A 24,718-nucleotide genomic window follows, 5' to 3' on the forward strand; every position below is an offset into this window, starting at 1 on the left:
CAGAACTGTATTGTTCATAAATTATTGGAACATTTTCATATTTGTCAACAATACTACTAAAAATCAATTTAAAGACTGAATAAATATAAATTTCCACACATTTACAAAATAATAAATAAATAAGTAAATAAATAGTCAATGATGGGCTAAAAGTTTGTGGAAAACTGTGGATTTCTGCACTTGCAGATTCCATGTGGGCCTACTAATTATTCAAAAAATATTCACATAAAAAATTAATTTATTTATTCATTTCATAATAGTACAGTATTTATCCAATTTTAAATGCCTTGATGAGTATAAGAGATTTACACAAATAAAAGAAAAGTCTATTTTCTATCCAGTTTCTGACCCTTTAATTGAAATATCGTGTTTTGATTTGTGTGCAGCATTCAACGCTTGGAATGAAATGCCCACTGTAAGGATAAATAATAATAGATGGATGCACATATAATGAATGCAGATATAAATGAGTCATTCGGTTTAATGTTAAAGGCGATTTTCTCAATGTTTCAATTTTTTGAACTCTCAATACAGTTGTATTTTTGCCAAATATTGTCATAACATAAACCATACATCATCAGAAAGCTTATCTATTCATGTGATGTATAAGGTTTCAGCTTTGATAAATTTATACTTATGAATGGTTTTGTGGTCCAGGGTCACATTTGTGAAAATAACAAGGTCAAAATATGTGTGAAATAATGTTTCTTTTCTATTAAGTGTAAAAGAAATGTATTAAACAACATGTTATGACCCCTAATTATTAAAATATTTAAAGTGATCATGCAGAAGTTGTATTGCTGACCACTGGGTCAAGTTCTGTGAGAGTAGTAATGTATAAAGGTTTAAAATGACAAACTAATTTATACTTTTTGGTCTGTACGAATATATAAATTATAAAAAAAAAAAAATAGAATGAGTTTTGTTCTAAAAAGCAATTGACCAGATTCTTGGGTATAACATGGTTAAAGCGAATGAGTAGGTTTTAGTAGGTGAAACTGTAAGTTTACTTGTTTGATTAAGTCATACAAGTCAAATTAATTTTAATTAAACAGGAAACACTCTAATGTATATAAACTAATTAAAATGTATTACACTTTTATTGTTTTAGTGACTGAAAACCCTTTTTTATCTTTGACTCCAGCAGATGTTTTGAATTGAGAGAAATCAGATGTTATTGTGTACTGGCAGTCAAATACCTTGCATATTTATATAAACTTGATAAACTGTAGCATGATTTGAGTGAATAATTCTATAGCTCACCTAATTACAAACTCAGTAAAACAAGGTAAGTCTATGAAAGATGTTACATTTATTTCAGTGACATAAACAAAGTAACTAATTATAATTAAATAGGAGAAGTAGAAATCATGAACAATGTAACTAATTGTTAAATTATTATAGAACCATGAATCGGTCTCCTTTTCAAAAGCTGGTTGCTTTTTTTAGTAAGAACAATGTATATATTACTGGCATAAAATGTAAGGATGCTTGTAATTCAAACCAGTTTCTACGTCATAGTACAAAATATAGTGTAAAATAATAATAAAAAAATAAAATAAGAAATAAAATTACATTGTGAGAATATTAATCAGTCAGTTTTCTTCCACAAGAAATACTTTGAGTGTAGATCAGAGCCTTCATACAATATATAAATGAATGTTTTAATATCCATTTTAATTGGATGAGAGAGACATGTGGAAAGTGCATTCAACACATTACATACATTAGCAGTTAAGGTTTGTTATCGGATGATGGACAGATTACTGGGACTGGACATCAGGTCAGTTTTTGAAGGGTAGACCACTTTAAGGTTCCCATCCACATCCACAACCTTCACTTGCAGTACGGTCAGCTCAAAGGAGGTCGGTTCCTCTGCAGGGTGATCAGAAACAGCAGTCGTCTCTTCATCTGAGCCCACCACCTCCTTTGAGTCAAAACTTAATTTATTAAGCTCAGCCATTTTCTGAAATAGAAACAAAAACTGTCAGTGTAAATTCATGAGTACTGGATTGCTAACAAGGATGCTGTATTCAATCTTAAACATTCATAGCCTGATATAGTGCGCAGAGAGCAGGCAGCCTTTTCAAATGCATTCAACCAGAAGAAGCTTCATAACTGAACATGCAAGCTTAATGGATATTTCCCCATAAATAAAAATGTACTCATAATTTACTCACTCACAAGCTACTTTAAACCATAGTAGGATACTACATAATTTAATTGAGTCAATAATGCTTTAAATATATAAATCTTAATTTATAAACAACATAAATTAAACAGTTTTAATTACTTGAGTCAAAATGGACCTCTGTGTATACACACACACACACACCTTAAATTATATTAAAAAGTTACATTTAAAAATATAGTATACATCAAAACTAAAATGTTCTTGTTCAATGTATTGTATTTTATACAATAAAATTATACAATGTTTGTATTGTAATGCTCAATTGTCTGACAAAGATAATTTAATAAAAAATAATAATAAACAATAAATTGTCAATTCAATTTGATTCATTTTTAATTCAATTCAGACGCTCTATTATCTGAATTGATTTAAACAGAACTGGTTAATTTATTTAAAGTATTTAAGACAAGTGCATAATAAGTAACCATAGGGATGCTCTGATCAGGATTTGTGTAGCCAATACAGAATACCAATTCCTTGTAATGGTGATCGGCAGAGACAGAGTACCAATTCTGATGCTTTAAGCAGTATTTAATCTAATTCGCAGGTATTAAGGAGCCACTTTGCGGGAGACTCGTAGAGCTTCCCGTGGAGCTTCAGATCATCCGGTTGGACACTAGATGGGAGCAATCACTCTGCTTGCGTCACAGCAGCTCAAAACACTGGATATACATTAACTGCAACAAAAAGAGCATCCCTCGTGCAAGTTGCACTGATAAACAAATGCCGCAACTCATCTGTATATAACATATTTGAACTGCGAGTGCAGCGATCGCTCACGCCCACGCCACACACATCATTTAGTTCCACACGTGTTGTGGTGCTGCTGATGTATAATATACGGGTGCATGTGTGCCTCTTCCTGTGCTTGTAAAAAGTAAACAAACACTTGCGATTGGTTCATGATATCGGCCAGATTGGCGAGTACTGATTGAGTCATGAAATGTGATTATCGGTTGATACCTATCGGTATGAGCATCCCTATAAGTAACTGTAATTAAATTACCTGAGATAGGAAAGTAACCCCTACTTTATTTTGTCACTGGAAAAATAATTTAATCCCAGTAACTAAATACATCAGCATGGTCACCAACATTCTTCAAAATATTTTCTTTTGTGTTCAACAGAAATAATAAATTGATACAGGCTTATTTAAACAAGTGGAGAGTGAGTACATGATGACAAGATTTTCAGCATTGGGTGAACTATCCCTTTAATGCAAAGTGGAAATCTGGTCTATAAGAAAACATTTATGCTGAAATCCAAAACAGCAGAGCAGATTCTCTTGGTATACTATTAATGGCATAATTGCTAATGAAAGTCAAGTGAATGCAATGAGCCTGCTTTGATAACCGATTTAATGACACTGATTATACAGAGTGTCTTATGTCATCTTACAGTAAAATATTCAGGAGTTATCTGAGCTCTCGTAAAAGAAGAATGCGCGAAAGTGGGACAGGTCATTTGCATCACGGAGGAATTCTTTCATCTGAAATCTAAACCAAATCCTGGGTTTTATCTTCCATGTCATGTTTCACGCTTTTCCATCAAGTCAGCAAAAAAGAATATTAATATATAATTGAACCATCCAAAACTTGACTACAAACATCAGTAGTAGTCAGGGCTTTTGCACAGTGCTTGTATAATGTGATGGTGCAATGCTTCCGAGACACTGTACACCGTGCCTGCGTGTCTTTGCAGAAAGATGAGCTCATTTCTTCCACTAGGGTATCAGAGTTCAAAGGCTGTGCAAGCTGTGACTCAAATCAGTGCCCCCACAAAATTAATCGAAAATTAATTGTAGATAATGCAATATAATAATATAACCATAATATAAGATCTAATAAAGTATAAAAAAATACAAGCTTACTATTATTAATGCGTCCATGACATCTTTACAGATCTGCAGACTGGTGGAGCTGGTCACTTCCAAAAACAACTCTTTTGTGGTCTTCTTTATCTGTAAAGACAAAAAAAAAAGCTCTTTCTTACAATAAAATGTATTATCAAGAGCTTTTCCAGTTAATGTATACAGAAGGTTATTATTCTCACTCATTAAATAATACGTAAATGTATTTTTAATGTTTTGGACTGTTGAAATTTAATTGCATTGATGTAGACATGAATAAGTGAATGATGATAACTGATATGCTACTTTCCTGTGAAATAATGTTTTTAAAGGTGAAGGTAAATATTTCTTGTGTGGTTAATTATAGTTTATTGAAACGAAGATGAGATTGTTTTTAATTATTGAGAGGCCGTCTAACTAATGACGTAATGTGATTGACTGTGGGATAAAAAGGTGGAGTGAGAGGATTATGTCACACACACTGAGGAAGGCATTGTGCCGAAACGTCCGTGTTTTCTATCACTGAAGAATGCTAAATAAAAACTATACAAAGTCATTATTTAATGAGTGCGAATCTTGATCTTCTGAATAATATTATTGACAAGATTAACGCACCAAAATAAGTTGAAAAACCACAAACGCACAGTGCAAACTTCATCAATTAATGTAATCACACATTTGCATTGCCTAAAAAGAAAAAAAGTATGAATATGACGGCAGAAAATAAGAAATGAAAAATTTATGTAATTTACTATTTGATTATCTTCCATCTTATTTATTTATTTATTTAGGTTTTAATGCCATATCAGCAGCATTGGCTATATTCATGGCAAAAACATACACAATATATAATCAAATCAGTTTCTTAAACAAACATTGTAAAAAAACAACAAAAATCATACAAGTAGCAACAACATTGAAAAGCGTAATATACAGTCTTTTAGTTTGATTGGAGATAAATATTGCAAAAGCGCTCCAGTAGGCACCTTATCAAAAATTTCACTTAAAATATTTCCCAAATAAAAACGTTCTCTAACATCATTTAAAAATACACATTCTATTAAAATATGTTTTATCAACAAAATATTTATACACAAGTCACAAGTTTTTCTTCCCCTTTCAATAAATATGCGTGTGTAAGTCTTGAGTGTCAGATTCTGCATCTCGTATGTACAACCTGGTCATGTCTATTTTCAAAACGGCAATTATTTCTTTCATTTACAAATGGATTCACTTCATACAATTTGTTATTCCTACATTCATCCCATTCGCCATTTATTATTAATATTTATCTTCCATCTAGACCAGAAATGATACCTCTGCATACTTTATTTAATTTGCATAATTACCTTTGTCTTGTCACTGTTTGTGATTGGTGGAAATGAGACCACATGATCCTCTGCGTCAACCAAGCAAGGGTAGAGATCTTTCCCATCAAGCAGCTGAAGGTATCTGAGATGGAGCATTAAAGTTTCGGGATACAGCCATTAAAACGCTGAATAATGAATTATGTTGAATAATGAGCTTGGTTTTTGCACTTAGTGTTCTGTACAGCCAATGCAATTACATGGATGAAATTACACCAATTACCCACAACAACAGGACATATTTCTCGGATCACTAAGAAAGTGTTTAGATGGTAAACAAGGCAAGTAGAGAACATGACGTCATAGGAAAGCAGTTGGAAATAATATTAAATAAGTTTGGAACAAGACTTTTAGCATTTCTTTGATAGATTGTGCCCTCTAGTGATTAATGTGTGTTATTATGTTTTCTTGAGTTCTCTTACTTATGGAGTCCTGAAACGTTTTGCCGTTTTTTCTGTTTTCTCTGTTCGTGTGCTTCCTGTTGAAGTTGCCTCAGAAGATCAACTGCCTTCACCTCCTTACGACCCAGAGGAATGATCTACACATTTTTTCAGAATAAAGCACAAGTTATGCATGACTACATTATCAATTGTTTCCAAAACAAATATATATATATAAAATTGTATAGGGTGTATGTTTATATTGTGGTAATGATTCTGCTAAAATTGCATTTCTCTCTTAATCAGCATAAAAGTAGATATAATATAATATTATTTATTTATATTTATATATATATATATATATATATATATATATATATATATATATATATATATATATATATATATATAAAAATCATTATATATATATATATATATATATATATATATATATATATATATATATATATATATATATATATATAAATCATTATATATATATATCATTATATATATATATATATATATATAAATCATACTGCGATACAGAATGTTATACAATTAACATGACAAACGAAAGAGAGCATGTCTATAGCTCATTTCCATGAGCTGCAGATTTTGAGTTTTGCTGTAAAGGCTTGATTTTTTTTTTTCTTAAAAAAAAAATGTAAATCTCTGAACGGTTAGAGTTTTAGAGAAGTAGTTGTGCAGACAAAAACCACATCAGGTGTAACCACTCTCAGCTAAAAACAGGAAATTGCATTTACTATCCAAATTTTGACAAAAGAAGTTTGCAAAATGTTGCTTGGTCTGAAAAATTTTAATTTCTGCTGATGAATTCAGATGGTAGGGTCAGAATTTGGCACAAAAAAAAATATAAGTGTGGATGTGGATCCAGACTGGCTTCTATCAATGGTAAAAGAGATAGTTTATACTGTAGATAATCATTTATTCTCCTCATGTGGTTTTAAAGCTTTATTAGTTTCTTTCTTCTGTTGAACACAAAAGAAGATTTTCGGAAGAATGCTGGAATCCATCGACTTCCGACTAGGAAGAAAAAATGACTATGAGTGCCAGCTAGCAGCATTTTTCAAACTATCCACTTGTTAAGTGCGACATCACGCAAAGCAGCTTCCAGGTTGAAAATAGCTTTTTCAGGTCTCAAACTGTATAGGGAGACTCATTAAATGGTAATAATAAACGTTTACAAAGTGCTGTAATACTTTAGAAAATCACGATCCCAATATAAATATCCATGCCTAATATCCGATGGCCAGAATGTGATTCATTTTGTATAAATTGTTCAAAATTTGGCGTTTGTGATGCAACAAGCCCAGAGACTGTTGTGTACTCCATCATTTTATATAAAATTCACTTTAATGAGTGATTTGACTAAAAAGTGGCCATAAACGTATATTTTCTCAATTCAAATGAGTAGCGGCTTGGACCCGGAAACAGTATTCCATACGTCACAACTTAACGAGCGGATTTTCTTTTGTGTTCAATCTGAAAAAAACTATGTTTAATCTCTTTAAGGGTGTTGGTGGTCTAATGGTGTCTTCTTTACACTTTTGGTCCCTTTTTAGTACCATCTGAGCTTTGTTTAAATACAACAGCCTACCTGGGTACGGTTCATGTTCATCCCTTTTTTACCCCGCACATCATGATTTAGCAAAGTATGATGCGATCCTGGATTAACACCCATGTTAATCCTGGAACATCATATTTATTCTAAAACGTAACCCCTACCCCTAAATCCAACCATAATTGTAAATTATTTCCAAAATCAGAGGGGAATAATAGATGGATAACAATCATGTAGAAGTGCAGAAATCTAACCGCAAGCCTAAACTTAACATAATCTGTAAACGTATCCCCCAATTCTGATTGGAATGTTGTTCCTGGATCAACATAAATGCCATGTCCTACTTGGTGAAATCAGGTTGGCGTTTAGAGCACAGTAGATGGTTATTGTGACGCTACATTCCAGCAGGATAGCATCATGTCACCATGCTCAAATCATCTCAAACTGATTTCTTGAACATGACAATGATTTCATGAACAATGAATTCTCTTTACTCAAATGGCCTCCACATTCACCAGATCTCCACCCAGTCTATTCTATATTATTAATTACTTCTACAACAGTGTGACTTTTCTGTGCTTTAAGGGCCATTTTACCGAATATGATAATGATAAAGATAATGAGACCACAAGCACATCTTTTCATTTCAGAAGTCCCAAATGTTGCAAAATTTAGCTGAAAGTGACTCGTAGAATAGTCTTTGTTTTTCACACAAGGGAAAGTGATTTGATAACAGGAATGAGTGTTAACCTGGAAACAAGACGAAAGCGTTTAAATTACCTAACATGTTATAAATTTGTTTTGAAACAAATATAGTTAAACCTCAGATGGAATATAGAGGTATACAATAATGTAAAAAAAATCCAAATGATTTGAATTATGCCATGTTTAATCTCAAAGTATTGAATTTGAGACTGTGGAAATGCATAAAATATATTTTATAAATAATTTAAATAATTCTAAATTGTCTGTTAGATTAATGTGCAAGACACTATGCTTGATAATTAACGGTGCTTTGATGTCATTTTCATGCATATATATGCATAAAAATGGCACCCATTCGGTGGAATGGCCCACAACACAAAATACTGTTAATTGCATCTTAGCCTATTGCTAAATTCTCTTCTTCTCTGGCAAATAAATGAAGCCATCATTTATGGGAATGAAGCAATATAAAACATCCTATTGTCTTACTGCATGTGGCCTCTTAGTGAGGTGCTGAATTCACTGTCAACACAAAAGAAACAACAGCGAGAAAAGGACTGTTCATTTATAATTAAAAACTGAGGATTATGGGAGTGCTCTGTGTCAGTCAGCTGGTGGCTTTGAAACCAGATCCCCTCCATTGATAAAAACTGTATCGACAACGGCTATTAAACATTCATTGCTCCTTCATTGTTTGACTGTTATGCAACTAGTTGAGTTGTTCTGATTGATTTGTGCAACACCAAAAAACGAGACCACCAATGGTCAAAACCATTTAATTATGTTAAATTAAGGATTTATTATAAACGTGAATAAGCTTTTCCATACCTTCAGTGTATCTGGTGGCCTAGCATCATACAGCAGAGGATACTTTAGCAAGCCCAGGTCATGCGTTGCAATTGTTGCTGTTGTCCGTTTGGCACAAATCTCATCATGGAGTTTGGTCTGCAGACAAAATGGCAATAAAGAAATTATATTATATAACTTTAACTTTACACCGGTTTTAATTATATTATATAAAAAGACAGAAAGAGATTTCTTGAGACTTTTTGTTACCTGAGCAACTAAAAACCTCTTGAGTGAATTTCCTTGTCTGAGGTTCATGCCTTTCACAATGCAGCACACAATGTATGGTCGGACATCTTTGACTGCTGCAGAAACTTTCACCGTGACGGCTGTAGGTGATTCTGAAATGTGCAGAATTCTCACAACCATCTGATTGAGCTCATCCACTTCCTCTTCCTCTTTTTTGCCTCTCTGCTTTGCAGCGCTTTTCTTTTTGGAGACGTTACGACCACTGTCAACCTTCTCGCTCACCTCTCCATCCTGCTGCTTGCCTTTCCCTTTTCCTCTTCCTCCTGCTCTGAGGTAATCCAGCACTGATTTGGTCGGGCAGCCATTCACCATCTTCTCAAGCCTCTTGTCCTTCAGCTTGTTGCCTTTGAAATTGGTCTCTTTCAGTTTGGGGCAGTCGGCCAATTCTGATGGAAGCTCCTGGAGCTTGTTGTTGGAGAGATCCAAAACCTGAGGTTGGAGAGAGTGAGAAAGAGTGAGAGAGAGATGTATGAGAGAGCTGGAAGGCAATTAAAAACAAATATAGACTTTACAGAAGATTCAAGAAATGCAGTTTCAAATAATATTTGCAGGATAAATTTAGGTTATTATATTTAGAAAAGATACTGATTATTTTCAACTTCTAATATGAAAAACATTGAAAATAATTAATTTTGTTTTCAAAAGTGCAATTTATTTATTTTCACTTTTTTTAATAAGAAAAACATGACTGTTGATTTTAGGCAACGTGTGCTTTATTTCAGTTGTTCAACGTTGAAGTTCAACAATCATAGATAGCAGATAGTGTGTGTGTTTCCTTTAATTATTTTAAAATCAAGTCATCCGTCATTTAAAAATCTCTTACTTGTAATATGCGAGTATATTTAATGTACAAAACTTGTCAGTGAACTATAAGGGCAATAAATAAATAAATATTCGTTCATTAATAGTAATTGAATTAAAATGTTCAATTAATCGAGATTTTGATTTTAGGCCAAATCACCCAGGCCTAGTCTAACTACTAACCTTTTCCCAAAATTTTCGATCAACAATATTTAAGGACACAATAACCAACCTACATTCTTTATATTTACTTCACTTAAAATAATGTGATTATAATTTTAATATAAACTTTCACTAAATCTGCTAACAACTTTACTGATTTAATTTGCCAAAAAATACATAACAACTGATTATTTAAAGTAATAAAAATTATAAAAACTTTATTAAAATTAAAGCCATTGTGCCAATCAAATTTAAGTCCAAAAGATTTTGACTAATCATGGAAAGCCAATCTTAATAATCAAACAAACATTTCAATAAACATATTATAATAATTTCATAAAAAAAACACCATATCTATTTATTTGATTGCATAATACACTTAACCTGGTTATATTTGTTTACTCTACGTGTTAAATTCAAATACAGAATAAATTCAAGGGATTTCAGTATTATATTCTGTTCTCTCACCTTCAGTGAAGGCAGGTTCTGAATCTCACTGCTCAGCTCTTCAATCGCGTTTTCTGATGCAATGATGCTGCTGAGGAGCTCCAGGCCAGAGCACCACAGGTCTTCTGGGAGCCGTGATAGCTCATTTTTGGACACATTGATGCTGGCGAGCTTCACACACTTGCTGAGACCGTCAGGCAGAGCAGTGAGGTTGTTACAGCTGATATTTAGTGTGTTGAGCTCGGTCAGCGCACAGATCTCCTCCGGCAGAGCCTGCAGCTGATTCACGGACAAATCCAGCACTCTGACCGCCTTCAGGTCGCCGATGCTTTTAGGCACTGAAGTGAGCTTGTTCCTGCAGAGGATCAGACTCTGAAGATGAGACAGGCTACTGATGTTCTCGTGGATCTCATGTAAACTGGGACACTGACTGACCTCCAGGTAGTTCAGGAGCGAGAGGGAATAAAGTCCCGCGTGAAGTCCGCCGCAGCTCTGGATCTTCTTGTCAACCGCTGAACCCTGAAGCACCAACTCACGCCGGTTCTCCTTCTCTGCCTTTTCTATCTCTGGCCAAACATTCTGCGAGCTATTTTCTTCAGCCATGCTGTCCAACGTAACCCGGAACCTGGATACAAACCGGAAGAAGACTAGTGTTTATCTATGGTGTTTATCATTTCAAATTACGTTTTAATTGACTAAATAAGCAAGTTTTTCTTTTAGAAATTTATTTTTTATAGTTAAACTTTGCACATTATCTTATGAGTGTAATAACTCCACTTGTACCCAACATATTTTAAAAAGAACTACAAGTACCAGCATTCATCCATACTCCATGACACAAACCTGGTGGAGTTTTGATTCATCCGAGTGACTAGAATCTATTGAATCTCTTCATCCAAAGGAATCGCTTAACTTACCACGAAAAGGTTCTTACATTGGGTTCCGCCGTATATCAAAATTTCAGTTTTTGGATATTATTATTATTATTATTTTAACTAATAAAACGATATTTCATATCGTTCAGAACATTTCGCTGCATACACGTACTTCAAACAGAGTCGACATTTTGGTAAACAAAAGAGCTGTGTACAGAAGTGAACGAGAACGATTCATTCACCCTAAAGACTCATTCAGAAACAGCGGATTCAGTCAAGAACGACTGAAATAACCTGCGCATGCGCACATGCCACAGTTGTCAAACGGTGGTTATGGAGATGAATGTGGGCAACTGCGATATTTGGGTAAACGACTTTGTAATTTCATGTGCTACATAGAAAATATTTAAACTACTCAATGAAATAATCGCTCTGAATTTTATCTGGCTAACGTTTAATTTGTGAGCAAGATCCTTAGTGCTGTTTTGGAAGAGTTGTTGGCGTAATATGTTAGTGTTTGGTTAACGTTAGCCAGATTGCACGCTAACGCTAAACTCTTTACATAACAATCAATTTTGATTAAGCTCTATCTTAATATGCAGCAAAGCTATGAGCACAATATGTAAGTGTAGACTGAAATAAGTGTTACAACAGGTAGCTACTAACGTGGCAACTTCATGCAGCATGTCTATGAAGCACAAATGCTATGTAAATAGGTGTAACGTTATTCTCCTAAAAAATAGTTGGTTGTCCAGTTATTTTTAGATTATTCTTTATCTGAGCCCAAAGATAATTATATTTTTTATCTAATTTCATCAAAGTGGCTTATTCTTATCATGTAAAGGAATGTACCACAACAAATGATTTTGTGTAGATTACCAGGTTAGTTCAGTGTGTCTGGAATGCTTTGGGGAATTAGACATCATGTTGTGTTTATATCCCTATCAGAGCTCAGGACCGGGATGCCTCATAAGATAGGCTTCTCTGTGATCAGCTGGTCTGGTCATGAAGGAAACTACAGTGCCAAAAAGCTGATGGTCCATGCGCCCACTGTCAGTGGCTGGAGATCCACCAGGTTAAAGAACTTATGTTTGTTTTGTCATAATATATTTTATATTCCCAACCTAGGCATGTGTACCAATACCCAACATGATCTATGAGGGATCACAATCCGCAAAGCTGAAAGCTCACACTAGTTTGAGGTCTGCAAGAAGGAATGAAAGAAATACCAGTTTGATTATAAACCAAGATATAATTTCAGAAAGGTTATTACAGTATTATATCCAGGTAGTTTCACATATTTATTATCATCGATTGTGTATTTGATTACTGCAATTTGAAAAACATTTAGTAAGTATTTGAGAATTTTTTTATTAAAAATAGTAGTTATAGTATTTACATTTTCATTCAGACTGTCTGCAGTTTTTCTTTAGACAGTACAAAGTTTAAGCTTGCATGAACTGTTGTAAATATTAAACTGCTGCCCCAGAAAACAAACATGTTGCATTTTGCAAAAGCCAAGTGTATACTGGTAATTACTGGTATGATAACCTTGGATAAAAATTTCACGGTGTTGTGATTACTGCTATAAAATATATTCTTTTTAAATGTCTGGGTAAAACATAAACACTTTTTTCCCATTTGAACACAAACAATTATTTTGAGAAACATTTAAAGTATTTTGGAGCAGTAAACATGTCAGGCTAAATAATGAAAAGTAATCATTGACTTCTGCTGTCTTCATTAGTTTCTAAAACACAGGTTTCTTTACAATTTAAAATGTCATCTTTGGGTATCTTTTGCTGGAGATACTGGTGTCCTAAAAGACTAATAAAAGACTAAATAAAAAATCTTGCACATACCATATGAATGGTATACCAGAATATTTTGGCGGTTTTGAAACCTTGACTTTTACAAACTGTGACATAACTTGAAAACTGTTATGGTCCCATGCCTACTTGTTATACAGCATATTAGTGTTAAATTACGCAGAACACTCCATTTGCACAAACTTCCTTTTAAAGACAGAGCCTTGTTCTATTGTCCGCATTTTAATTATTATTTATTTATTTTTTTAAATTAAATTATTTTCATTTTTATTGTCACTTTAATCATTGTAATTCTTGTTTCTTTTCCGTTTGTCAAACAATGTTTGTGTTAAGTGTTAATGTTAAAATATGATTCTTTTGGAAAAAGGATTGGGGAATCACTATTTTATGTTTTAAAATTTTGCTTTTACAATTATGATAAATTATTTTAAGTTTTTATAAATATGAAGGCTTTTTAAAGAGTTGATAATGCCATAATAGCTGTCACCAAAGACTTAAGTTCTTAATTCAAATCTTTTAAAATGGTTTTTACAGTAATGTTTTAACTATTGTGTGTAGGTTTTGTCCATTTCCTCAGGAAATAATCCTGCAGTTGGCTGAGAGATGCCGCATCAGGAAACTCCAGCTCCTGGCCCATCAGTACTTTATCCCATCCAAGGTGGAGTTCCATGTTGGAGACAGACTGCCTGAGTCCAGCTCGCCCCAGCAGACTCGCAGTCTTCACAGACTGGGGTGAGCACAGATCTAAACATCACTGCTCTTTTCTGGTCATTGTCAATAATTAGTGTGATTAATCAACACTTAATCACACATTAAGAAAGACATCTTTCTGATATATCACTAAACTGAGTTGCCTTTTCCAGGTATGTCTCTCTCTCTGACAATGAGAAGACTGGGTTCAGAGCCAGAGAGCTGAAGTCAGTTCACGTTGATGCTGTTGGGTCTTTCCTGAAGCTCACTTTTCACAGAAACCATGTTAACCAATACAATGTCTACAATCAGGTACAAACTGGTTAATGTGGGCAATTGGAATGCCTTTGTTTATTGTAGTTATAAGGGTGTCTTCTCACATTCTTTTCTAAATTGTAGGTTGCATTGGTGGCTCTGAATATTTTGGGTGACCCTGTAGATGGAAGTGACGTTGGAACAGCAGTAAGTAATAGCTCTTTGTTTATGTAATTATTCTCATCTTATCCCCCAGGGGGCGTTGGTTTACTGTCAAACAGGATTCACTCAGATTTAGTTCAGAGCAGTCATCATTTGTTTGTCAGTCACCAAAATGTTGCTTTTCAGAGAACTTGTTGTTTTTAGACACTTTACACATTGCACACACTAACAAATTTAACATGTATCATTTTGCCAGTGGTTGTATTTAAAAAAAAATGGTGGTAATAAATCACTAAAGTTTAGTTGATCATTTGGGTAATATTTCTAAATCAGTCAGATTTTTAGTTTAGCTCCTGAGTTCAAATTAAGACTCAACAAATTTTTTTGATTAAAAAAAATATTTGAGGAAGTAGAATTTAAATAGCATTAAGTAATATTTTTTTTATTAACAATTAATCTCCAAAAAATCTGTGTGAAATGTGCCCTATACGTTACATATTTTAATAAAAAATATATATATATTTATACATTACTAAATAGTTTTTCTCTTTTTATTTATATATTACAATGTAATTATTAAAATGTTTAAAAGTTTGAATTATCATTTGATGTTCTAAATAGTCAATATCAGATTAAGAAAATGAATACCATTTCAAATTTCCTTAAAACAATGGGGTGGAGGTTTTTTACTAATGTATGAGGAACATTTTAAACTATATTATGCTTATATTGTGTGGTGTTAAATATTATGAATGTATAAATAAACTTAAAATATTTAAAGAAGAACTTGTTTTGTAAGTTAAACATAAAATATTAACTTAAGGATGTAAAGGATGTTGATGTTGTTTTGAACTAATTAAATTCTTACCTGCAGTTTTACCAGTTTTAATTCCAGTTCCACATGCTGTGGCCATTCAAAGTGATATTATAATATGCAAATCTTTTTTCAGGAAAACAAGATGCATTCTTGCAAAATACCAATTGCTAGATGGAGCAGCGTCAATCTATTTATTTAGTTTTTTTGTTATGCGTCAGATTTATTTTGTGGTTTGAGGTTTAAATATCTCACATTTTAGTTACTACATCAGTAATACCCGACAAGCATTTTTGTCCATGTGTTGTTGTTCTTAAGCAGGTCTAATGGTTTGCTATCAGTGGTGGAATGTGGAGGTGTGTAATGTGAGTCTGAGCTCCATAAGCACAGCAGAGCTTCAAATCAGATCACTCATCAATATATCCGCATCAGCCTTCCCCCATCTCCAGTTCACTCTCTCCCCCTTCTCTCTTTCTCATGCTCTCTTTCTCTTCTTACGTTCACCTTGTCTCCCCCCCTTTTTTATCCTCCATGACTTCCTCTCTCTCTCGTCCTCTCCCACCTTACTAACAATCTCTGCATTGTTAATCTCTAATCCCTCTCTCTCTCTGTCCAGTTTGGAGTCTTTTTGTGTTATCCAGGACTCCGGTGATAATACGTTTTGGTTCACAGGGAGAAATCAAGATATTTAACCTTTGTTTGTTGGGTAAAGATTAATAGCCAAAAGACATTTGATTCAAAGGATGTGATGCATATTTAGGGTATTCTAGTCAAAATTTGCCCTTTTGAGTACTTTAACGCTTTTGAGAAGTCTCTCGCGATATAAACTGAACAATGTTATTGGAATTTTTAAATGACCCTTTGATCTTTCAGTGTATTTAGTTTATTATTTCTGTAATGATAATTGATATTTTTACTGTTTTAGCTAGTCACAGTAATCCTTATATTGACTTATTACACAGCACACAGACATGACCTAAATAATTTTTGGTGATGCAATAAATATCGCCCATGCATAAAAGTCAATGCACAAAAATCAATGCAATGGCAGCATTTTAGCTGATTGTGCAACCGTAGTCATTTCAGCCAATCTCTATTGCTGTCAGTGTCAACACTATAGCATTTACTCTAAAGTATTATAGCATTTATCTAAATACCGTTGTTAAAAATGTAAAATTTGTCTAGTGCTTGTTATCTTGCACTTTTTTGTTAACATTTATTATTATTGATTTGTTTATGATGTAAGTTTTTACATTCTGATTCTAATGCCTTATGATTAAATTGTTAAAATTTCTCACATGGACCGCGGATTCATTAGTATCCTTCAAATGACAACTAAAAACCCATCTCTTCCGAGAACACCTTAACACTGGGGAATAATAAACCAAGACCATCTGTAGAAGCACTTTCTCTCTCCCTTACTCTCTCTCTCTCTCTCTCTCTCTCTTAAAAATAAAAAATAATCAAAGCACTCTTACTCCAGCACTAAATTCTTTGAGTACAAGCAAGTTACTTTGCATAACTGTTACTTTGTATAATCGCTGAATGCCTCCTTAATGGGGTATATTCTCACAGACATTTAATTTCAGCCAGCCAGCCTCAGCGCTTCTGGTCTTTTCATTATAAAATTGCCATGTTTAAGGTCTGATTTCTTTAAAAATCAGTGATCTTGACTGCCTGATAGATATACAATATAAAGTGGGTCTCAGACCGGACTAGAAGCACTGCATTAAGTTTCATTTTCCCCTGCCATGTCTTTAAAATATGACTGTTTATTTTACCCCAGTATTTTCAATGGAGTTTCTGCGCTAGGCTGCTAGAACTGACAGCTCTAGCGTCTTTCTAGGTCTTTCATCTCGTTTTAAGCTTGAACAACTAAAGGAATGCTTAAGTCTGTTTAACTGAATGTATTGTAATTACATTACAACATCGATGCTGTAAAAGGAACTTTATGAAATTGAAAATAGTCATGTTAAGCTTTCATGTTAAGCTTTTCACCATTGTAAGTCGCCTTGGACAAAAGCGTCTGCTCAATGACTAAATGTAAAGGTATGTAAATGTAAAATTCTTAAGAGTATTTTGTTCTTTAAGAGAGTGTGCTTGAATTATGATCCTGTTATATTGTCATCCTGACATTATATAATGGTAGAAACTTGTCTTCAAATGACCATAAAATGGTTTATCGTGACACATTTAGGTGCAGTATACAGTACAACAAAAAATAGATATTGTGATAGGCCTGTTTTTAACACAGCTTTATATATAAATTTTGAAATAAAGAAATAGTTTATTTGAAAGAGATTGTTAATAATAATATAGTTGTGTTACATTTGGTGAATTTAACGAACCCTTGCTTAAAAGAAACATTGTCAAGCTTTCTAAGTATAAAAAGAAACTAAACTGGTGTAAACTAGTGTATTTGCTTTAACTGTTTAATTAAATATAAATTCTCTTGTGTTTGTTCCAGCTAAGCAGAGATCAGCTGGTTGATCAATATCTGAACAGCAGCCAGTACAGTTCCTCGTTGGATGGCACTTTTACAGGGTAAAAACATTATATTAAACATGCACATGGTGTCCTCTACCTTTCTTGTGTGTTTACTCTTGTCATCTTGCAGGCTCTCAAGTTATAAATGTGAATCCATCTCGCCGCTGGATGACTTGGCGTTTGACATGTACCAGGACCCTGAGGTGGCCCATATCATTCGCCTGCTAGACCAGAAAAAACAGATCATGGTTCGAGAGGAAAGATTTGACTCGGCCAAAGAACTCAAACAAGCTATTGCCGACCTGCAAAAGGTAATTAAATTAGCCTTGTTTTGTTTTAAAGATCATTATTTGGATGTGTACTTTGCTAGACACTGGACATGTTGAGCTGAGAGAGATATTTAAATAAAACTGTAGATCTTATATATCCTGGCAGTAATTTTTTGCCAAGTCAAATGTCTTCTTTAAAACTCAGATAAGCTCTTTTTTTTTGTATTTTCTTTTCTTTTTGTGTAGGTGGGAGAACGGTTGGGCCGGTATGATGTGGAGAAACTCAGTGCAATAGAACGAGAGGACTATGACACCGCTAAGCAGAAAAAAGAACAAATGGATGCTTATAGACTTACAGTCTACCATCAGCTGGAGATTCACAACCTGCTGGACATCAGTCAGGTAAACATGCATCTATATATTCAAATATCCAAATAAGGTTGATTTACTTCAGGATGGGAGAACAAAAATGACAGAAAGGCACTAAAGGTGTGGCAATAGTAGTGAAATTCCAGTGATGCTTTGTGAGCAAAGAGGGCCATTGTCAATAATGTGAAAAATGTATAATGAACAACTTCAAACAAAGCAGCTTTAAGCATATTGAGTTTGTGTGACCAACTTAAAAAAATACTTGGTCTTTTTTCTTCTTATGCAAAATTCAAATCATGCAAATTCCTGTTGAAATGCATAATATTGCAGATTTAATATTCAATTCTATTCATGTTTATTTCTATAGTGCATTTACAATGTAGATTGTGTCAAAGCAGCTTAACATAGAAGTTCAGTCCAGTTTTCAAAGTTGAAGTTCAGTTCGGTGTGGTTTAAATGTCACTGCTGAAAGTTCAAATACTAAAGAGCAAATCCATCGATGCGCAGCTCCACAAGTCCAGATCCGAGCAAGCCAGTGGCAACAGTGGTGAGGAAAAAAACGTCACCAATTGTCGAAGTAAAGGAAAAAAACCTAGAGAAAAACCAGGCTCTGTTGGGCATGCCCATTATTCTTCTGGCCAAACTTCCTGTGTGGAGCTGCAGTCTAGGTGCCGGAGGCTGGAGATCATGGAGAACTGCAGGTGTGAGTAGGTCACCGACGGGTGATCAGGCTGGGGCCACAGGATCAATGCGGGGACTCGTTTGTCACTCTAATGTTTCAGGAATCAGTCTCATGCACTCCATTCCTCCATGACCACCACAGCATCAGCTCAGAATACGGCCTGGTCCAGGATTATGGATACCTTGGCATAATTTCTTCATAGATCTTGGATCGCATCAATGGCGCTGCATAGTCTCCCGGGGCCTCGGGATCAGTATCCCCAGGTGGAAATAGAGAATATAGAAAATAATTAGCAAAACTGCTGTTCGTAGTGTATTTAAACGAGATGCAAAAATGGAGTGTTATAAATGAAAATAGCAGTCATGATATTTGTAAGAATGATTACAGTTTTACAACCTTACTGAAATGTTTTCATGATTTCCACAAAAATATTAAGCATGGCATTAGTTTTCAACATTGATAATAATAAGAAATGTTTTCTGAGCACCAATTGAAGTCTGAAATGACTTCTGTTAATTGAGCTTTATATTTTAAAATATATTAAGATAGAAAACATTGTTAATGTAGTATTGAAGTGTTTTACTTTTAAATGAAATAATATTGTAATATTGGTTTTCACAGTTTCATTTAATGAACAAAATTTGTGTCTGTGTGTGTGTATTTAAAAAAATTACTGACACCAAACCTTTGAATGAGAATGTTCAAATCCTTAGTAAATATTCTTTTTTTTTTACATGAACTTTCCCTTTATTTGATTTTCTGCATGAATAATGCAACTGTTGTGTTGTGAGGGCCCAGCTCCAGTAAGATTAGTACTCTGATATAGCAGTTTCCCTGCTGAATAATGACTGTGCTGGTTGTTCTGAGATCAGCCATTTGCTTAATAATCTGAAGCTAGAGAGATGTTTATACAACAGACAATAAATAATGTGGACAGTTATTATAGAGAGATCTGTTATTGTGTGACTAGCTGTGTTCCACATCAACAAATCAACAGTTCTTAACATTTTCATCCCTAAAAGACTTTTTTCCTGTTCTGTCAGATACACCGAATGTCTGGACTTTCTGACTCTGGATTTCCCTCTCCACGTGTGGGGACACAGAAACACATGCCTCATCCACCGGAGGCACCTAGAAAGAAGAGACAAGGACATGTGAAGGATATAGATGAACTGGACACTTCAAAAATAACTAGCCCCAAGCATACAATTACTTCAACCCACCTCACCCCTCCTCACGTCTCCAAGATTGATGTAAGTCTTAATGTATGCCAAAATAATAGCCATAGCAGAAATTGCATCCAGTGCATGTTTTGTTTTTCACCTGGTTCTTTTATATTACCACAGATAATACTTTAAAGGGTTCTTTCTGCCATAAACCTCAGAGTTGTTTGAGTTAATGAAAAACTACCTCTCTTCCTTTCCTTGTGTGTAGCTCTACTCTTCTCCAGCACAATATTCAAACTCTGTCTTCACAGACACAAGGCTCTTTGTACATTTATTACTTGTGCAAGTGTATGGTTTAACATGCTTGTCAGAGATTTGCATTAGCCTAAGAGCTTTATGTTTCTTAATTTAATTAAGATATTTAAGAGAAAAAAAAAACAAATTAACAGCAACAACAAATTCAATGAATTGAAAGACTTTCTTGCATATACGTACTGCTATCAAAATGATACCTCTATTTAAAGACTTACGTTTTCTTTGTTCTGTAACGATTCATTAAACTGATCAAATCTGATATTGGAACGATAAAGAGCATATGTATTCAAATAGTTAAAGGGATAGTTTATCCAAAAATGAATATTCTGTCATCATTTACTCACCATTGACTTATTCCAAACCAGTTTGAGTTTTTTTTTTTGTTCTGTTCAACAAGATATTTTGAAGAATGTTGTCATTGTTGATTGAATGTTGATTGTAACCATTGCCATTCATAAACATAAATATCATAAACACTATAATAATAATAATAATAAAGTGCTTACATTTTATATAGCACTTTTATTTTCTGGACACTCAAAGCGCTTTACGCATTGAGGGAGTCTCCTCATCCACCACCAATGTGCAGCATCCACCTGAATGACTCGACGGCAGCCATATTGTGCCAGACCGCACAAGATCTGATTGGTGGAGAGGAGACAGAATGATGAAGCCAATTATGGCATGTGGATGGTTTGGAAGCCATGATGGAAAAAGGCCAGTAGGCAAATTTCGGCCAGGATGCCGGAGTTAAATCCATTTAATTTATTTTTTCCGTGCAGGCCATCCTGGTTAATAACCTTAAAATAACATGTAAGATGAGAACACAGTTTGTGCAGGACAATTATGGCATGACAGGTGTGTCTGTCACTCCAGCATAAAAGAAACCTTTCAGGGAGTTTATATGACAGTCAAGTATTATTTTCCTGCTGTTTATTATGACAAAGTATTTATGCATGAAAACATATGCTTGCATTTTAAGGATAACTTAACATTACTTGTATTATAATTAGTAGTCATGTGAATTCCAGAAGCGGGGAATGATTTGGATGTCTATTTTTTTAAGATTGATTTATTTTGGCCTTTTTTGGCTTTATTAGATTGGACAGTATTGAGACAGGAAGCGAAGCTGGAGAGAGAGAGAGAGAGAGAGAGGGGGGGGTGGGGTAGGGAAATGTCCTCAAGTTGGGATTCGAACTCGGGATGCCCTGACGTACTATTGCACCATATGTTGGCACGCTAACCACTAGGCTATTGCACCGATGGATGTCTATTTTTTTTGTCTAAGTGTTTGGACCTTGCATGTATGAATCATCATGAGCGTGCATGTGTGTTTTCACAGATTAATTCTCTTCCTTATGATGAGAGGCCTTTGCCAACTCTCAGGAACAGGTTGAGTGATCAGTCAGTCAGTGAGCTTGATGAGATGCCTCCTCTGGCAGACACAGCCTCTCCACGTAGCCCTCGAGCATCAGGACAACCAGAAGAGCTCACAGAAAAAGCTCAGAGAGAGGCCAGTCTGCCCATTGAGATATATGGAGAGAGTCTGGTGAGACACACAAAGTTCGGATATTCCAGTTTATTGATTTTATCACTATTATTTAAGAAGAGGGGTCTAAATCACAAATTCTACTGATCTGAATCTTATTTGAAATCGGTTAGGTAATTCATTGCAGAATGTTCATTTTAAGGAGCATAACTAATAAATAAAACACTACTAAAACGGTTCTTGCATTATTCAAATTGATTTATCTGTGCACATAAATGCAAAATATAAACTTTAATGTTCACATGCGTTTGTGTTTCTTATTAAAACCACCTCTTTCAATGAGACCTCTCCTTTGATGATTACTTTAATGGCTCTAGGAGAAGTGCCAGTAAATAGTGTGTATTTGAGACGTAATCCTTAAAAGCATAGTTTAACCAACAATTCTGAACGTTAACTCATCCTTGACTTGTTTCAAACCAGTTTTATTTATTTTTTTGTTCTGTTGAGCACAAAATAAGGTGTTTTGAAGAATGTTGGAAACCGATACCCATTGACATCTATAGTAGGAAAAAGAAAATGCTACAGAAGTCAATGGTTACAAAAGGGGTGAAAATAAAGCTCTCCCCTTTAGCAAACTGTAATTTAAACGAGATCTTGCAGATAATAGCAATCCTAAAATCCAATCAACTTATGAATGACAATATCTAAAAAGAATTGTTGATGTTCGAGAATCTGTTTCACTTAAATATGTCACACAGGGAAGCAAAGATCTATTGAAACTTCCTTTTCATGCTATTTACAGTAACAACTAGCTGAGATGGCCATGCATAGCTGTTGTTTACAGTCTCGCAGCACTCTGCAAACTCTCTGACAAAGGTGAAAAGATCAGCGAGGGGGATTCTGTTATTCTGGAATGTGGTCCTCACTTTCTTTCTCTTGTCTCTGTTAGGTGGCAGGAGCCTATTCCAAGGCGTGGTCCTTCAGAGAGGATGCTTTGCTGGCAGTCTGCAAGAAGCTGATGGAGGTCCCGTCTGGAAGCTCAAAAGCAGAACTGCGGAGCATGACAAGAGCAGCTGTGTTCCTCTGCAAGAAGGCCCTCACAGATAAAGTGTCATCAGTACGAGAGCTCTCACTTTATTTTAGCCTTTTAGTCTTTTTCTTTGATTTTTATCGCCGCTACCTTTTGTTTGTTGGCCTCTCTTGCTCTTTCTTTCCCTTGCTCTGTCTTTCTAATTTCTCTCATGTTGCCTTTTTTTAAGTTGAGTTTCAGGCCAAAGACAGAACGGCACCATCAGCATGACTGATAGTCGTGACTGTTTAGCAGGTGTCGTGTTCTGTCTAGTATTGTGGATTATCTGTAGAAGTGATACAAATACTGTATAAAGACTGGCTTATCTTTTCTAAGGGTGAACTCAGCTTCGGGTTTGCGGGAAAGTGCGATTGAACCGATTTTCTGGCAGTAGTGGGTATAAAGTAAAAGAAATGGATCACTTCTTGGATCACCATCAATTAAGGATAGATTAAAATTTTAAGGCTCATTATGGCATATCTTTATAGTTACAGGAACAAGTCTGATCTGTTTATTTAAAACCAGTCTGATCTGTTTGTTTATATATTAATCTTGCGGTTTATGGTGTTACAACATACCCTGAATTATAATTGTCACTCAGAATCAGTAAATGACTATATAAATAGATTTAGTATTTTTTAAGGGATAGTTCACCCAACTATTTCATCATCATTTTATTCACTCTGAACTTGACTGACACATTTTTAACATTAAATGTACATTAAATATGTGCACATATGTGCTGAAGGGTATTAAAATGTCTTAAATTTCAAAAACAAAATTTTAGGCCTTAAGTCTTAAATTTACTGAAATATTGTGTTGTAGGTCTTAAATAATTTTAAACAGGTCTTCATTTTCCTCTATCCATGTAAAGCTACCCAATCGGGCCGACATCCATCTCAACCTAAAAAAAAAAATATTTACATTTTTTTTTATTGCAAAGAGATCCAATTTACAATCTGTTAGACTTTTTTTAAAGCAATTTTTCTTAATTAAATTCCCTAAAAAGGGAAAGAAAACTAAAAATAATTACACAATTTCTCATGATAATAACAGAGCAACATATCACTTCACATGATACATTATACTCAATCAATTTGAACCCAAAGTCAACAGATGTATATTTTTTGATTATTTATGTCATTGTCTAAATAATAAAAAAAACTTTGTTGTCATCTATCTATCTATCTATCTATCTATCGATCGATCGATCGATCGATCGATCGACCGACCGACCGACCGACCGACCCACCCCTATAAAAAAAATCTTTGTTATCATCTATCTATCTATCTATCTATCTATCTATCTATCTATCTATCTATCTATCTATCTATCTATCTATCTATCTATCTATCTATCTATCTATCTATCTATCTATCTATCTATCTATCTATCTATCTATCTATCTATCAAAAAAAAAAAAAGATATATATATATATATATATATATATATATATATATATATATATATATATATATATATATATATATATATATATATATATATATATATATATATATATATATATATAATTTTTTTTAATTTAAATTATTTATAAAATTTTTTTTTTGGCAACCAGACAGGCCATTAGAAAAAATCACTACTGTTTAGCCCTGTTTAAGTCTTAAAAGGCTCTTAAAATTAAACATGCAGAAACCCT

The 24,718-nt window shown here is 34.1% G+C and overlaps 2 protein-coding genes across 3 annotated transcripts in view; one reads left to right on the forward strand and one right to left on the reverse strand.

The window, feature by feature from the left end:
• Positions 1–1,293: 1,293 nt before the first annotated feature.
• lrrc47 (leucine rich repeat containing 47) lies at positions 1,294–11,199 on the reverse strand. Its single transcript, XM_056463712.1, has 7 exons — positions 10,607–11,199; positions 9,137–9,604; positions 8,909–9,025; positions 5,833–5,948; positions 5,393–5,495; positions 4,065–4,154; positions 1,294–1,966 (listed from the first exon to the last, which is right to left on the reverse strand). The coding sequence occupies exons 1-7, from the start codon at positions 11,186–11,188 to the stop codon at positions 1,745–1,747; spliced, it is 1,698 nt and encodes a 565-aa protein (XP_056319687.1). The 5' UTR covers positions 11,189–11,199; the 3' UTR covers positions 1,294–1,744.
• A 569-nt stretch (positions 11,200–11,768) lies between these two features.
• The window catches only part of cep104 (centrosomal protein 104), a 32,553-nt gene continuing 19,603 nt past the window's right edge, over positions 11,769–24,718 (forward strand). The window contains exons 1-11 of one of the 2 annotated variants that reach the window (XM_056463713.1): positions 11,769–11,826; positions 12,409–12,535; positions 13,848–14,021; positions 14,153–14,291; positions 14,379–14,441; positions 17,678–17,754; positions 17,828–18,008; positions 18,213–18,368; positions 20,061–20,270; positions 21,841–22,047; positions 22,937–23,104. In XM_056463713.1, the coding sequence (XP_056319688.1) occupies positions 11,769–11,826; positions 12,409–12,535; positions 13,848–14,021; positions 14,153–14,291; positions 14,379–14,441; positions 17,678–17,754; positions 17,828–18,008; positions 18,213–18,368; positions 20,061–20,270; positions 21,841–22,047; positions 22,937–23,104 (1,560 nt within the window). The remainder of the gene's footprint in view (positions 11,827–12,408; positions 12,536–13,847; positions 14,022–14,152; positions 14,292–14,378; positions 14,442–17,677; positions 17,755–17,827; positions 18,009–18,212; positions 18,369–20,060; positions 20,271–21,840; positions 22,048–22,936; positions 23,105–24,718) is intronic. The other variant, XM_056463714.1, reaches the window with a different exon arrangement.

Source organism: Danio aesculapii, chromosome 8 (genome assembly GCF_903798145.1).
Source record: "Danio aesculapii chromosome 8, fDanAes4.1, whole genome shotgun sequence".
NCBI classification, from domain to species: Eukaryota; Metazoa; Chordata; class Actinopteri; order Cypriniformes; family Danionidae; genus Danio; species Danio aesculapii.

What these genes read in the sequence shown, in the direction of transcription:
- lrrc47 (XM_056463712.1), bottom strand. Translation starts at nt 11,188, where the DNA reads ATGGCTGAAGAAAATAGCTCGCAGAATGTTTGGCCAGAGATAGAAAAG. An exon ending in AGAACCTGCCTTCACTGAAG is followed by an intron (nt 9,605 to 10,606) that starts GTGAGAGAACAG and finishes CTCCAACCTCAG; the next exon opens with GTTTTGGATCTCTCCAACAA. An exon ending in GGCCACCAGATACACTGAAG is followed by an intron (nt 5,949 to 8,908) that starts GTATGGAAAAGC and finishes AAAAATGTGTAG; the next exon opens with ATCATTCCTCTGGGTCGTAA.